The 16,073-nt window shown below is 38.4% G+C and overlaps 1 protein-coding gene across 1 annotated transcript in view; it reads right to left on the reverse strand.

Moving 5' to 3' along the window:
- The window catches only part of svp (COUP transcription factor 2), a 34,294-nt gene extending 19,362 nt beyond the window's left edge, over positions 1-14,932 (reverse strand). Inside the window, exons 1-2 of the mRNA XM_066392546.1 lie at positions 14,490-14,932; positions 8,895-9,044 (exon numbers count right to left, since the gene is read on the reverse strand). Coding sequence (XP_066248643.1) covers positions 8,895-9,044; positions 14,490-14,784 — 445 coding nt within the window. The 5' untranslated portion in view covers positions 14,785-14,932. The remainder of the gene's footprint in view (positions 1-8,894; positions 9,045-14,489) is intronic.
- Positions 14,933-16,073: the final 1,141 nt, after the last annotated feature.

The raw sequence follows: 16,073 nt of genomic DNA on the forward strand, positions 1-16,073 counted from the left end.
TTTAAGAAATGAAAGAAACTGATAGTCTCCATTGAAAAAATTTAAAAAAGAGAAAAAAATTAGGAATTGTTGGGATACACAGAACGCAGGAAGGACACTTGCGTGTTACTACATTTTTAGGATCCTGGTGAGATTTCAGGAACATTTCATGGAATAGACTCTATTTCAATGATTAACTGTGTTCGAAATTCTCGTTTGAAATATCGTATAACAGTTTCTGCACTTTGACCATCGAAAGGAAAAAATTAGGAACGCAGTTGGAGTACGTAGCACACCTCTATGTTACTGCATTTTTAGCTTCAACCTGGAATTTTAGGAACTTTTCACGGAATAAACTATTCCACGGAATAACACCGATCTTGTTCAAGAAATTTATGTCGAAACTCCTAAATTTTAACGAGTACCCATTTTCTCGAACCTACATCTGAGATTAAAATGACAATGCCGGTATGCGCGTTAGGAAATTAAATAGTCGAACAGCAATCAATGTTAATTCAAACGTCACTGGTCGAATGAATGGTATAGACAAGCGCACCACAAAGTTTGATTAATGGTATGTGGTACGCCGCGTACCATGTTCGTTACAGGTTTTGACCCGGGGGTAGACAGGAATATTTTATTCTACTAGACCTGTGTCATAAGTCATAACCATTACAAAATTTATGGTGTTAGTGATATGGATACAGTAGTACCATCTAGGAATATTCCAACTCATTTCTACCTATAAAAGAAGTTGGTGCTTCAGATGGTATCACTGCTTCAGGTGGTCGATCAGGAGGTTGTAAAAACTATCACAAAGTAATCAGCAATATAACAGAGAAGAAGAGAAGAAAGAAAAAATAATATAGAAATGTAAGAAAAGATAAAGAAAGAAGAAAAACAATAAAAGGAAAATAATACTTTGTGTATTTTTACTTGTAGTAACAGCACCCTGTATATCCAAAACTGTCAATTTTCGGATGAAGACACTGATGTGTTTCACTAAAACTGATCGTACTTATACGAGAAAACCAGAAACGATTATTCTGTATTGAGGCTGGAGGTGTTTCGAGATCATTCTCGAATTATCTGGAAATAGTACGTTGAACATAACAAATCTATGAAATTCTTTATGGCATCAGCTTCTCTTTACACGGGACCTCCAATCAGATAATCTTGCAAGAAAAAGATCACTTAAATATTTACACTTGCATCAACTGCATCGGCTTAATACATCCATAGTTTATAGCGAAGTGCTCTCTGCATAGAGCTCTTACTTCCACAGAGATAATTGGAATTGACAATTGATTGATCTGTTTCAGGATTAATCAGACTATTATCGATGATGTGACTTAATGGTGTTTTGAACTTTGCGAAATTAGTCTCATTAAGGACCACTAGTGTGACTGTCAAATACATTAATTCAAAAACGAAGGATTAAAATAAAAAGGTTCTATAATTTAACAGTGCAAAAATAGGGGAAAAGTTAATAAGTCCGCAAACACCTCGTTTTCGTAATACCGGACGTCAAATTTTAAAAATTTCTTCAATTTTTTGTTTACAACTCCCAGAGTTCGCGAGATATTTAGCTCTGGCGTGCAGATAAACTTTTGTCACCCGCATCGGTAGATGTGCCCACGGATTGCGAGAATATACTGGGTGTTATTTTTCTAGGGTCATGTTCCCTTTTCCCCACTGAAACTTTTTCTGCGTGTCACTGATCATTTCTTCGAAAAATCTGAATTACTCGTTCAAATCGGGGCCTTTTTGATCTCTTATGTGTTCTACCTCCTTGCCACAATTTTTCGTCACAAAAAAAAAATCAAATTTTCTGACCGTCTGTATCTCGGAAACGAGGGACTTGCGGTTCCAAATTTGTACGAACTTTTCGCCTTATTTTTACCCGTAGAATATGCGGTTAAAATTATGCAATCTAATTTATTATTGTTATGTCTAAATTGTCTGCATATATGACAATACTCTGCACAATTCCGGAGATAATTCCCCTTCACTTTCATAGTCGACATACACTGGAAACGTAACCGCAGTCAGCCTACCAGATGCACGCGTGCTTTACGAAGAAGGGTTACGGATAACATCTCAGGTCAAGATAAATCTAGACCTTTTTTTTAAACGAAAGATATTTTCAGTGCACATGCTGAGGTTGATTCTTTAACACACGAAAACAAATCCATTGTGCAAGAGGAGGTTTCTGTAGGACAATTGGAATAATAGAGCACACGAGCCATACCCTCATAAAAGATGAAACCATTAAAAGATCTTGAATATAAATTGATGTAAATGGGTTACATAAGGGCATCTATCTGTCAAAGAACTTTAACTGTTATTAATGTTACAGTTTACGCTCATAACTCTCGACCGATGCATCACTCTTATTGATGAATGTGCGATTAACATGAAAAATACGTGGAGAAAAAGGGCGCAAAATTAAAAACGAACAAAAAGTCCGTTAGAAATGCGAAGCCTTTGCGTAGATGGGAAGTGAACCCAATTTCATATAGTACCTTTGGTTAAAGAATGGATGACCATTAATCTTTACGGGCTCGTTAATATATGCAAGTAGTAAAACGATCTTTTAGGTAGAGTCCACGGGCAGTATAGGGCTGCCTCGGCCCTTTTGTTGGACCTTACGGTCAACTATTTGTATATTAGACCGATCAATCATAAGCAAGAGAATGGGGCCCTCTTTTCCTTGCGATCCTATATCCCATAGCTTACATAAGCCCCGGCATGAATATTTTTGGATATAGCGGACTATACACACAAGAATAATACTGTCTTTTTGGTTTCCGTGATATTTTTTCGAGATTTTAGGACCATTACGCATACATTTTTCCGCTCCACTACACATAAAATAAAAAATGATGGCCGAGAGATTTTCATATTCCTCTTTCCGTAAGCAGCCATAGACTTGTGGAATTTTATTCTTTCTCAATAAAAATGGACGATTTCAAGTTTAAGTGTTTGTTGCTTAAGAGTCACATAACAGTTACGTTGACAACATAACTCTTATGTAACTCTTATGTAGCTAGCAACTCCTAAGGCTTTAGCCGAACCTCCTATGTGTCCGTGAACTGGACGATTCCCTTTTCCACGAACAGTCTGACTATTTCCAACAGTGGTCAGTGAAGACTAAAAATTGAATTTCTCATCTTCCTTTAAGAGTCTAACGATGCAGGCTCCATCGCAAATTTCACATTATTGAGTGCCTATATAGTTATTGGTAAAAATATTGATTGGAAAGTTGAAAATGCGACATGAAAAATACATGAATCGGCACAAAAATATATTTATTAGTAACTGGCTTAGTTGGTTCTAAAGTTGTTTGGAATCGTGCAAAACTCTTGGCAATTTTCCAATGGAATGCACATTAGTGTCTTAGCTCCCTCCATTCAGGTAACTTTTATTCCTCAGTGTATTTTGCGCGCAATTTAATTAGAAAATAAATAGTGTCAGCTTAATTGGCACTTTCTTTCATACGAACGATTTTGATAATTATCGTTTTTGATTTAGATATATTTTCATTAAACAAGAGAGCCATGATCAAATTTTCAACCATAAACTTTTATATTCCTGATAAATCGAAATATTAACCGATAACCCCTGGGCCTCACAAGTCATAAAATACGCTCTAAGATCATCTTTTATCAATCTTATGGAAATAAATCCTTCATTTATTATTGTGAAAGTGACCGAAGATAACGATGATATTTGGAGGGAATTTTACGTAGCGTCAGTACTTGTGCAATGGATATCTTGGCAAATTATCGCTGTTTCAGTGTAGTACTGGATTTCGAATTTAAGTTTCCTCAGTATAAAAAAATCTCCTTTTCATTCGATCCAAGTTGATTTGCATATATCAGGATTTCGGAAATTATAAGAGTTGCGAATTTGGTTAAATTGGGAAAATTACGTTAGGGGTGTAATTGTAAAGATTAAAAACCTGCGAAAACTCTTCTGAAGCAGTCTTTTGAGTAGAATTCGTCTGTGAAGTTCCTAGGCCCTCCATCAACTTTTATTTTTCCAATGGCAGATTTTTCCATATGCAGATAAAGCTAAAAACCCTCTAATCGTATGCCACACCATAAATTTACTGCTTTTTTACGTAAAAAACGAACGATTTTCAAAGTGGCGTCGATTCAGATCTTGTTTTGAATCACCCACTGCGCAAAACACAAGATAAGACCCACGACATGTGGTAAGTGAGGAAAAGTTCCCAGATATTTTTGTTTTCAAGATTCAATCGCGATTTTCCAAGTTTGCTATGGATGCAGCTTGATTTTTGGAATTTTTCGAAGAGCTCGTAAGTGTTTTCCCATGACGTATCAACACCTATACGTTGCACAAGCTCGATTTTGTAAGCGGGAAAAAGTCCTGTAAGATTGGTGAAAAAGAAATAAATAAAAGAAACTTGGATGTTGCGGGAAGAATGAATATATTAAAATAAATCAAAACGCTTCTGAACAGAAGGTGGTAAAATAATACGGCATGAGATGACCCGAGGACACGAAAAGCTAAATAAAAAATCGCAGAGAGAAAGGTCTGGAAGGCGCGGAGGCCAGGGAACTGGTCCAATGCGCCCTACATCGGCCCTATCCATCTAATTGACCTAAATAGCCATCTAAAATAAATAAAAAACAGTGTTAATCCTTGTCCTTGGAAATTTATTTGTATGAGTAAAACGCGTGGTTTTTCTCCGATCAGAGACAGACCTTCGCATATCATTACATATCCAGTAGACATGAATTGTTTTACCTGAAGATTTCTTTAACCCTTCGGAGAAGTTGAGCCCTACGACGCAGTATAATCTGGCACACTCGAGGGGATACATTTAAGATGAATCGTTTGCCGACTGATAGCACGTGTCCCGGCGAACTTACTCACCTTGTAGTTAAATGTAAAGACTCATTTGCAACATGGAAAGTAGCGGTAACGCCCGAAGAACAATAATCGAAACCCAGAATTGGAATACAAAGGCGAGGTGTATCAAATTTAACACCAAAACTAAAACCGTCAAGTATAGGTACATTCTCAGTATTTCAGTCGTGACCCCTAACCAAAATATTTTATTATCGAGGGACCCGCACCTGACAATCTTTCTTTTTCATAACGGATACCTACATACTGATGACCAGTGTCCAGTGAAATATTATGTAAATCACTATCAGGGGTAGCTTTAAGGGGTTCTTATTCAAATCTTATTCTTTTTTCGTGGGAACCGGACGGGATTAGTATACCCCTGCATGTCACATACCCGGGAAAGCCGATTTATTATCGGGCATATACACAATTTGCATCAAAGATTTATTCTTTGGAATTTTGGGGATGATGTACGTAAAAATCGGCATATTTTCAAGGGCGTTAAGCGATCCGGGTGTGACAGCCCTTTTAAGTTTATTAAGCATTCACCCTTCGGGTTGTTTTCCCAGTTTGAGGTTAATTCAGTTAAAACTAGCGGTTAGACCAGGAAGCGGACATACCTTTATTCAAATTTTACGGCGGCCACTTTAAATATTTCGATAAGATTTTTGGTCAAACGATTTAACGACATTTCATAACAATGCCACCAGATTAACTTATGGAACACCGAGGGGCGCAGGATTACCTGCTCGTTCCTTCATTTCGCACACGGACCTTCGGAAATTGGCTTTTGAACGCGGAGCGTTGTAGGCCCTTAAGTCACTGAAAAAATTCACCGACCCATTGTGTTGTTCTAAAATTTCAATACAGGATGTTCCTAAATACCATGTACACGCGGAAGGCCGCCTCGTTACCTATCTACAGGGTGTTCTAATTTCGGAACATTTTCAGATTTTTTCTTTAAAGCTCCTGCAGTTTTTGAGATATTTAGCTAAAATTTGGAAAATCTACAGGGTGATATTTTACCATGGGTCATGCCCCGTTTTCTTCCCCTGGACGATTTCTCGGCGCATGGCTGGTAGATTCTAAAATACAAAATGACCTTTTTATTTTGTTTATGAACTTTTTGGCCTCTTGCAGTTTTTTCGTATCTGTGTCGGTCACCGAAAAAAAAAATTATAAACGATTTTCTGTAATTTGCCAGATGAAATTAAAATTTATTAAGAGGTGCTAAATCATTTATTATGGGCAATCCTCTATTTTTAAGAATTTTGATAGTTTGTTTGGAACCACCTGTTAAAAATTAACACCGGGACGGCCCTAAATAACAATGATAATAACGTTAACAAGGACGTTACAGCAACTGTTGAAAGTGACCTCCTACACCAACTCTTACATATGCCGCCGTCCTTCTTCTCACTGATGCCCATACTCTTTCGAACACCCCTGGGGTATTTCTTACGGTTTCAAATGCATCTAATATTCGACTTCGTAACTCATCAACGGTATTCACTTTTTATTTTTTCAATTTGAACACCCTGTAGATAGGTAATGAGGCGTTTGCTATGTTTATATGAACTTTTAATCATGAAATAACTTGAAGAATTACCCCCTTCCGTATGTACACGATATTTAGGGACACCCTATATACAAAGTGGGTTTCTTTTTGAGCCAAGGAAAAATTGCCCTGTATGCAAAAAAATGGATTCTTTTGACGGTTTTTTACAGTATTTTCATTTTCTTTAGTGATTCAAACAGCATGTAAAATTTCTTATTTTCTTCCCATTTTGAAGAAAAACATTTTTAGAACTTTAACCGTAATTTTTTTAAGCTTTATTGACGTGGAAAAAATCGCTTTCCAGTACGATTTTGAGTAAGTATCGATTCGGCCGCATTAGCAAGGACCCTGGTCGAACAGATTTTCGCAATATTGATGCGATTTTTTGGATGTTTTATGACGGTCCACAACCGCCTCTGGCAAAAATACCAAATTAAGTCAATTGGAAAAACGCTAGAGATATCTACAGGAATTTCAAGCAGAAATGATCAAAATGAAGCAAAACCCTCCCTCGTTTAATACGTTGGAGTTGTTACCACTTTTTTATACAGAGTGTCTTCGAAGCAATTGCACAAAAGAGTTCTGATACAAGGCATATATTCCTCATTCATACCAATGGTTCTGAGACACTCCGTAGAACTTCAACTGCGCAAAATCAAATTGCATCTAAACCTCCCTGAGGCACCTTTACTTATGCGCGTTATTCTCCAGATAAAGGAGGCTTCTAGGAGTTTTTGCAGCTACCTCCATCGGATAGATAAACCTGACGTGCCAACTAATGCTTCAAACGCAGTTTCAGTATCTACAGAATGTGAGCTCATATCAAAGCAGGTGTCAGGGAATTGAGCTTTAGATGGAAATTACGATCCAACGAAATACTTTCGCATAAAAAATCGAAACCATATCGCATGTATCAGGTGAAGTTAATAATATAATGGGCGTTAGATATCCTACGTGCGGAACTTTAAGCACAGTACTGTAATTCCGAAGAGCTAGGTTGCCATGCCGAGTGCGGTGATCGTGGGAAATGACCTTTGTTGACCCTGACCCTTAAAGACCCGACCATGGTTCGAGAAGACCACGAGCGCGAGCCTTACCATACGACTTCGCCTTTTTGCTTTCTTTTTCACTTCGGATTATTTAAGAGTTTTTGCGTCAAACTGGGTTGTTGCTGTTGACCCGAAGTTACCTTCAGGTATGTTATGGTAGCGACCAACTAAGTGACCATTATTTTTATCAGCGACTTGAAATGGATAGAGACTGCTTTTGAATACTGCGCTCATATAAGGGAGTTCTTGAGTGTGAACTCTGTACACCGATGGATTGGTACGAGTAGTGGACAGCTATGACCACCACGAAGTCCCGATTTAAACCCACTGGATTTCTCCTTTTTCGTTTTTTGGCAGGAGATGAATGAACATGCGCGCAAACGGTTAGTTGATAGTATCTCAAAAACCGTTAAAGATACGAGTAGAAATACTCAAGTTATCGCCACTGACAAAAAAAACGGGGTTTTTTTGTGGTTCGGTGAAACTGTGCGCATTATATATAAGGCAGAAAACGCCGATTATGTTACATCATAATAGTGTCATCAATTTCAAGATAAGACCATTCTCTTTAGAAAGGGACTAAAAGACACAATATCGTCACGGAACATAAAAGAATTTCGTAGAAGACACAAATATAACTGGGCGAGTGGTGGTCAAAAGCTGTTTTAAGTCAGAGCACATAGAACATTAATTTAATTATAATGGTGGCTATTCTGGGAAGATGCGTGTTTTCGTGTAGCCCTCAAGTTTATTAACCTAAAATTGCCCATTTCTGGTTTGCTGGTACAGAAAATTCTCATTCCTGAGTAATCAGGTTCTTAAAGAAGGAATAATGAAATTAAACGTCCAAGAGTTCCAAATATCTCAAAATTGGGTTTATGGCGAGTTTTATGTTCAGTTACCTGTTTATTCTGTAGGAGGACGTGGTAAATACACATAATTTCTCGTTAGTTACTTCAGCCGCATTTTCAGGAATTTCAGCTTTCTGATCTCCTGAAATGTCCTGATCTGTGCCATAAACGCTCGTTTAAGCTCTATAACTAATAGCTCTCCCTATTGCAAATGCGGGATTTATGCATGATCTGAAGTGGACTAACCTGCCCTGATTGAGGACAAGCGAGCAAACCTAAATTAACCTGAACTAACCTGAGCTGATGCTAAAAAGTCCGATATCGGACTTTGTTCTCATCCAAGAATTATATATTTTCATTTGCACGAATTAGGTAAGACAAGACTAAAAATGCCGAAATTCCTGGTCCTGATTCCTAGATATGACAGTTTCATGACCATTTAAAGGCTACCACAGTTGAGCACCCTAAGAGGGACTCATGCAGCAGATATCTATAACCAACTGAAAATCGCATCTGCTGTAACCTTACGCGAAGAATCTACTAAAGTTCAGTATAAAATAATATGTAAAGTATTACCTTCTCTTCGCATGCCCATTTTTATACATTTTCGTAGTCTACAATATTGGCACTGGTTCCGATGGTGCTGGTCAATCGGGCAATTCCGACTTCCGCGGCACGAGTAGGTTAAATTGCGTCGGACACTTCGTTTAAAAAACGATTTACAGCCTGAAAAGGAAATAAAAAATTGTTTAGGAACACTTCAAAAACATCCGGGTATCAAAGGTTAAAAATGGAAAAGGGCTGAAGTGCATAAATCACGCAAATTTAATAGGGAAAACTATTAGTCATGGAGGGGATGCCCTGAAAATCAAGCTCTATTTCGGAGAGGCGAAGGCTCATACACTGACATGCAGGGATTGCTACTAGTGCACTAATGCATTTTATGCTAAATTAACTTTACTGGAACAGAAAACAAATTTCACCTGAAGATTACTTGTTTAATTGCATAATGCGCTTTTTTACTGTTACTGCCAGTATGTTTATTTAAACCTAGAAAGCAACTTTACTATCGTAACAAAGCAGTTTTTGAGATGTTCAATTTTATCTGCCTAGCTCGGGAATGCTCCATGTCAGACGCAGAAAGTGTTTTTCTAGGTCCAGTATTTAAATGTCGCTCGTTTTATGTTTCACTGGTACAAGAAGGTTTTCTTTGTTTCAATGGGTGGGAGCTTTGGAATCAGACGACGTATACAACAAAATAAATCTTGATTTAGCTTCAGCTTAGTACGTGCTTAGTATGTTTCAATACTCTGTCATAACAAATTGGCCCAAAAATTCGGTATAAATTCTTAGATTACATAAAACATGTCGTTGTCCAAGTTTATGGTCTTACGAGCAAGAAAAGTCCTAAAGTCGCGTATAAGAGTAATTCATGAATAACTAGTAGATATAAGAATTTCCGTCTTAGAAATCTAATGCGCACATCGAATTCAATACATAAATTCTGCCAGTAATTTAAATTTTAGTTTATAATTCCTTTAAAGGTCCTATTAAACGTATTATATACACTGACACAATAATAACATTACTTTCCGAAGCCTCTTATATGGCAAGATTTGACATGCATTGCCTAGTTCTCATTATCTGCAACTTTATTCCTTTATACTTCAAATTGTCTAATAGTGCAAATTTTCTTTTCAGCTGTCTTCGTTGATTGTGATTTACCATAATCCCCGAGGCAAAAGCATTTAATTAAAAATTACTTGTCAGTTTTAAGAAAAAAATCCGCTCCGTATACTTAAGGATTTCTGATACAGTAACAGGCAGCTTTTGCATTGCTCTTTTCGGATCTCAACCCACTGGTAAATATTTGATTAGCAAAAACGAAAGAATTAAACGTTTTCTCTTAATTTATCCCATTCGCGAAATCTGATGGAATCGGCGATTACTGATGTGGCCATTATTAGTAACTTTCCTATTTCAAAAATGATAAACAGCATTTTAATAAGGATTATTAAGTCGTTCCACAGGGCGATCACGTCAGTCGAGTGTATTTTCGATTTGGTAAGGGGTTATGAATTAGTTAAGGTCGACTGCTATCCCTTTTCTTTGGTTCGTAGGTTCGTACCTTGCAAACTTTTTTCAACCCGTTTCTACTTAATGTTGCAACTAGACCGTAAAAATCAGTTTTAATTTGTGCATGTGTGCGTAGAGATTTCAATAAGCAACGAAACAGGCGGCGCAGAATAACGATTTTTTAGAGTCTGAAATTCATCTTAAATCCCTGATTATCACGCATATTTGAAGGCGAATCTTACACATTTTATGTTCAATATGTTATTGTTTAATGTTTTTATTGTTTAATTTTTTTAGTGTTTGATTTTCTAAATAATTTCTTACTGTTTAATATTTCTCTGTCCTTGTTCCCGATAAAAAACACTTAATAATTTTGACACGATTAAAAAAAATGATTAGGGAGTAAACGGAAAAATTAAAGCTCAGCGACCAAGATAGAAGGTATAGCATGTAGCTTGGGACATTCACTTACTAATGAGAGTAAATCACTTGATATTAACGTTTAATATCAAATTAAAGTAGCGCTTGCGAAACCCTAGCAAAGCCATACGTTTGACATGAATTCCTCCAGACTTTAAATCGGACTAATCTCAAAAGGAAAGGTTTCTTACTATTGTATGATTTCTTGAGGTTTAAAATTACCGACGTGTTGGATCAAATTGATTTATTTCAATGAAATGGAAACGAACGCGGGCACTGCTTTCAATGAACGTTAATTATGTGATCTAATTGCTATTCAGATGTATTCCCTTAGGTTGTTGTTTTGCCACCAATAACAAGAAGTATTTACCAAATCCTGGCCTACCTAATAAACGAATATTCATAAGCCTGAAAATAAGCGATTGTGTTCCTTGTAAAATATTAATAAACATGAGAAAACTTAAAAGGAACATAATTTAATATGTTTATGAGCGATTTACAAAAATGTGTCGGAAACCAGCGATGATCAATATCTGTGCATAAAGTATCGACATTAAATGGGTAGACGCTTCATATTGTTCTTATTTACAATTCTTTCCAACGTCTGACTAAGAGCGCCACGACACCACGAGGAGTCCTCAAGGCTAGATGTTAACAATGCCCTTGGGGAAACGAAGGAAAAAGAAAAATGATCCTTTATAAAAACATTTCGGCAGTAAACCTATAAAGATGAGACATGTATGATGATGGGCTGGAGGATAATCATTCTTTTCCAAGTCTCGTTTTGCCTCTCTAATGTCTTTATTGGGGGTTAATTTTTCTCCCTCTTACATAAACATATTTGGATCGCAGCTTGGTAGCTTCGGTCTTGGCATTTGAACTTTGCGCACTGAATAATAAGAGGCCTTGAACCTTCAAAATAAGCTATTAGGAAATAAGTGTCGAAATAAGTCGCTTAGCTGAAGACAACGGATGGAGAGATTTGACAACCGGGCGGTTGTCACTTGTCATTTTGTGAACTCCAAAGTGTCAAAATAAGTCGCTTAGCTAGAGACAACTGGTGGAAAGATTTGACAACCGGGCGGTGGTCACTTGTCAACTCCGCCTTGAACAACTGGCGGAAAAATTTTACGAGTAAGTTGTAGCCCCTTCCCTTAATTAATCAACTCGTTAGAAAACCGCAAATCTTCAATAATTGAAATTGTCCTATAACAATGTCCGAAGCCAAAACCTTTCTATGAAAGCTCACGGTGGGGGGCAAGTGCTGAACTAAGAGTCAGCGGCTCTCTCTCTTCATATAATATGTCTGATCACAGCATGCTGATTAATTGACGTGTCAATGAAGAATTTAGTTTTAACACCTGTATTTATATCTCTCACATCAATTTCGCTAACGAACAACCTTATTTATTAATTGGAGGTGAATGTGAGCCTGATCGAAATTATGGGAGCAACGATTACGGCATCAAGTCTAACACGTTTCATCGACATGAGGTCACTTGTTTGCTCACAGAAAGACCTCGAGGATGCCGCAGAATGGAGGTCGATTATCAAACATTTGTGGAATTTGTCATAACTTGAAAAGAAGTAAATTATTTATACACAAAGCGTCTTTAATCTCGGTTCTTTCCGTACACGAAATATAACGGATTTGAAGGGGACAATGTTCCTGGTTAATAACTGAACGAAGAACACCTGCGCCAATTTTCATTTTCGATAAAATATTAACAATAAGGTTGAGCAGTTGGTCGGTATTAATTTTTTTTGTGCTCTTTTGTGTGCATGCACAAAAATAATTCTGAAAACAAACCTCGCCGGACGCACTGACAATATATGAATTATTTCCAGATTTATATAATTGTCTGTGAACCGTCCAACCAGAAACATGATAAAAATGGTGGATAACAATCACCAATGTCACGCTCTGTGAACAATCCACCTTAGCCCCAGTGGTCACCACGTTTTTACCTTTAGGTCGGGTTAGGGATCTGCACGACATATATATCTCCGATTTTTCACATTAAATGTAGCACACTTAAAATGCCCAAAGATATCATTATTCGTATACGCACGTTTTTCTTATCAACAATCGATTCTCTGGTTGCTTCATCAACCGCCTTATTTTAGTAGATCAGAGGCGGAAGAGAGTGAAAGTAAACGAAAACTGGGGGATAACATATGGTAACAGGCAATAAAAACAATATCGGGACCAGAAAAGCGCTATGAATGAGGCAGGAATCCATTTGGCGCCAATGCCAATCCCGCGTTAACTTGACAAGACATGTCAAATATTTCTACAGGCGACAAAAATTGTCAAATATTTCTACAGGCGACAAAAATTGTCAAATATTTTTGAAAGGTGTTAAGAAATATCAAGTATTTTTAACATGTGTCACGGAACGTTAAAACATTTTTGACAGGCGTCAAATTGAATATTTAGATATAGTATATTGAAAAGTTAAAGCTGGACTGCCATTGTCGTTTCACTCTAGCTTAAACGCTTTAGAAACTACCGTCCTTGAAAATGCAATAAATGGTCGTTTCTGCCATGCCTAGCTAGTTTGCTGGTCAGTTTTACCGGCATATCTAAAATCTTTTTTCCTTCATCATTTAAATTTCAATGCCTTTTCAAATTTGCAGCCCCGATATTTTGGAAATCCGAAGGGAAATTGCATTAAAAATATCAGATTAATCGCTTCGACGAGCTCTATCAGCCTACACCGAGGGGGTCTCTCTCTCTCTCTATCAGTTCCCGAGATATAGACTAACTTTAATGGTGATGTTTGCGATTTTGAAAGTCGCTCCAACCGAAAGTTTCGAAATTTTCCTGAAAATTTCTCAAGTGGCCGGATGTACTTATTTTCGATCATCCGATCTCTCTAATGGTCTAGTAAACAATCACTGAGGCATCAATCTAACACCCTGCGACCATTTTATGCGAATTTCCTTAACGAATTAATTTTAAGCGCTAAAGTGGTCGCAGAACTGGTCACATAATTATCAAAAGGGTCCAAACAAACGTCAGGCACCTGTGCTATGAATGAATGTCCCACCGGGGTGAAAAACAACACTCAAAAGTCAACAATACGCGTTAAATGAAACCATTTTATATTTGCGGGTCATCATTTTGGGACACAGGCTCCATGGGCAAAGGTCACATGAGCAGTTCATGTAGTCTGTGACTCGGTTGATTTTAAGTACTACAGTGATTCCAATAACCAATCAATTATTTTGCACTCTGAACGCACCGCAGTCTTCTATACGTAATTAACGAATGTCCCTACGTGTGGCTCTAATATGCGCTTTCTATTTATGTTGGAGTGAGAAGTGTGGTGTTCCGGGTCGATTAACGGGATATCCTGCAGGCGATTAAAAATAAAACACTGATAGCCAATGGTGACCTTATAGGGCTAGAGTTTAAAAAGTTACATATAAAGAATATTTCCCCCTCCTTGTGCGGAGCGTACCGCCCACTAGGGCTGGATAAGGGTTTTATCTTCGGCATGAAAAAACCTTTGCCAATTTGTTATGGCCAATAAAACGATGGCCTTATTCCATAGACGGCAATGAATCAAATTAACAATTCGTTAATAGATCGGGCAGGTACACTCCAATCTCTCTGTCTCCTCAGATCCAGTACAACGGATTTTCATTGGTCAAATAAATTAAAGTTACCTTCGCACGTGAACTGTCCGTAATGCTTCCCAGAGCTCTTGTCCCCACAAACAACGCACTCAATATTTTGATTTTTGTCCGTACTACCGGTACTATTTTGCGAGGGTGTCTGTCGACTCAAGAGCGCTAAATCACCGGTGGATGCATCTGACAGTGGTGCACCGGGTTGCCCGGAATTGGGCGGTTGAACTGACGCAACCGGCGGTAGAGCATTCAAGGAGTTAAGTCCACTCGTTTGGAGCACCGGGTTCACCAGCGGGGATTCGCGCCACGAACTGGCCACCAAGGATGCCATGGGCACTAAAGCACCATCACGGGCACCTGGACGCGTCACCACTTGACCAAATGGGCTTTTCGCACTTTCAAGATCGCTCTCCTGTTCTCGCTCTGCAAAGAGGTGATAGGTCGACCCTGCGACAATCTCTAGCCTCTACTGGTGACCTTTTGCTCGGCCCGGCACCGACTTGGCCTGGGCGGGCCGGGGAGGTCCTTAGTTCGAGTCGGGTCACGATAGGCCACGGGGCGTTACCCGGGTCGGGTGGGGGACCCGGCAACGCAGCTTGAGACGGCGCGATTCCAAACCAAATATCAGCATCGGATCTGCCCAACTTGAATATCAATTCCAAATCCTCTATACTATCTAAATATTTATACTAGCAGTGACATAGATGGAAGAGATTCTTAAAATCCAATTTTTATTTCACACCATCAATGAGGTAAAATGTCCTCTTTCTTCAAACGTCTTTAGAAACTGGCGCCCTGAACATTCACAATTAGAGTTCAATTGTTTCAAATAGGCTTCAGCCTTAATTTGAAAAATGTTCTGATTGCCCCTGAATAATAATGGGATGACTTAAATCACACTCGGAACGTGCATCTTAACATGTTTTTGTTTCAGCGTTAATGTCAATGCTAATGTCACGCATTCAACAAGGGTTTGCATTATTCTGGGTGCATGCACCACTGACACCGTTGTAAAGGTACATAGAATGTTCCAGAATCGTTTCTATCAAGCACTTTTTCAGGTTACACTTGAACTCGGGTCCAGATTATGCCATTACGTTCGCATAATTTTAGTTCACAGTTCCGTGGCGTATAAGCGAATAAGTTGCCACTTTCTCTGCCTCCAGCGTATGGGAGAGGCAAGAGGCAGGCCCATCTGCGGGCTTCAAATAAAATCTGTATAGGTTAAGTATATGATGAGTGACAGAGCTTCATCACGACGTCACGTTTGCCGTAATGAAGACTGTCAAAATCGGCAAAAGTCAAATCTTTGTGGTGAGCTTCGCTTGTTCAAGACTCCCGTTGCCAGATGGGATCACTCAGATTCCTAGTTTGCGCGTTGGGGGGTATTAGGTGTAATAGAATCGAAGATGAGATAGAATATGAGTCTGGAGTCCGGTCCTGTTTAGTTTAGCGGCGTAGGAGCCTAAACAGACAAATCGGGAATGAAGAACTGTTAACCGTACTGGCTGATTCGTCGACACGTGCTTACGGGTTTATTTCTATGCTCTCGCCGAAGCGTCAACTCCACATCAGTCGTAGCTTCTCCATTGCGGAATTGCATCGCTTCTTAGTTGCAGC

The sequence above is a fragment of the Euwallacea similis genome, chromosome 8 (genome assembly GCF_039881205.1).
Source record: "Euwallacea similis isolate ESF13 chromosome 8, ESF131.1, whole genome shotgun sequence".
Lineage (NCBI taxonomy): Eukaryota > Metazoa > Arthropoda > Insecta > Coleoptera > Curculionidae > Euwallacea > Euwallacea similis.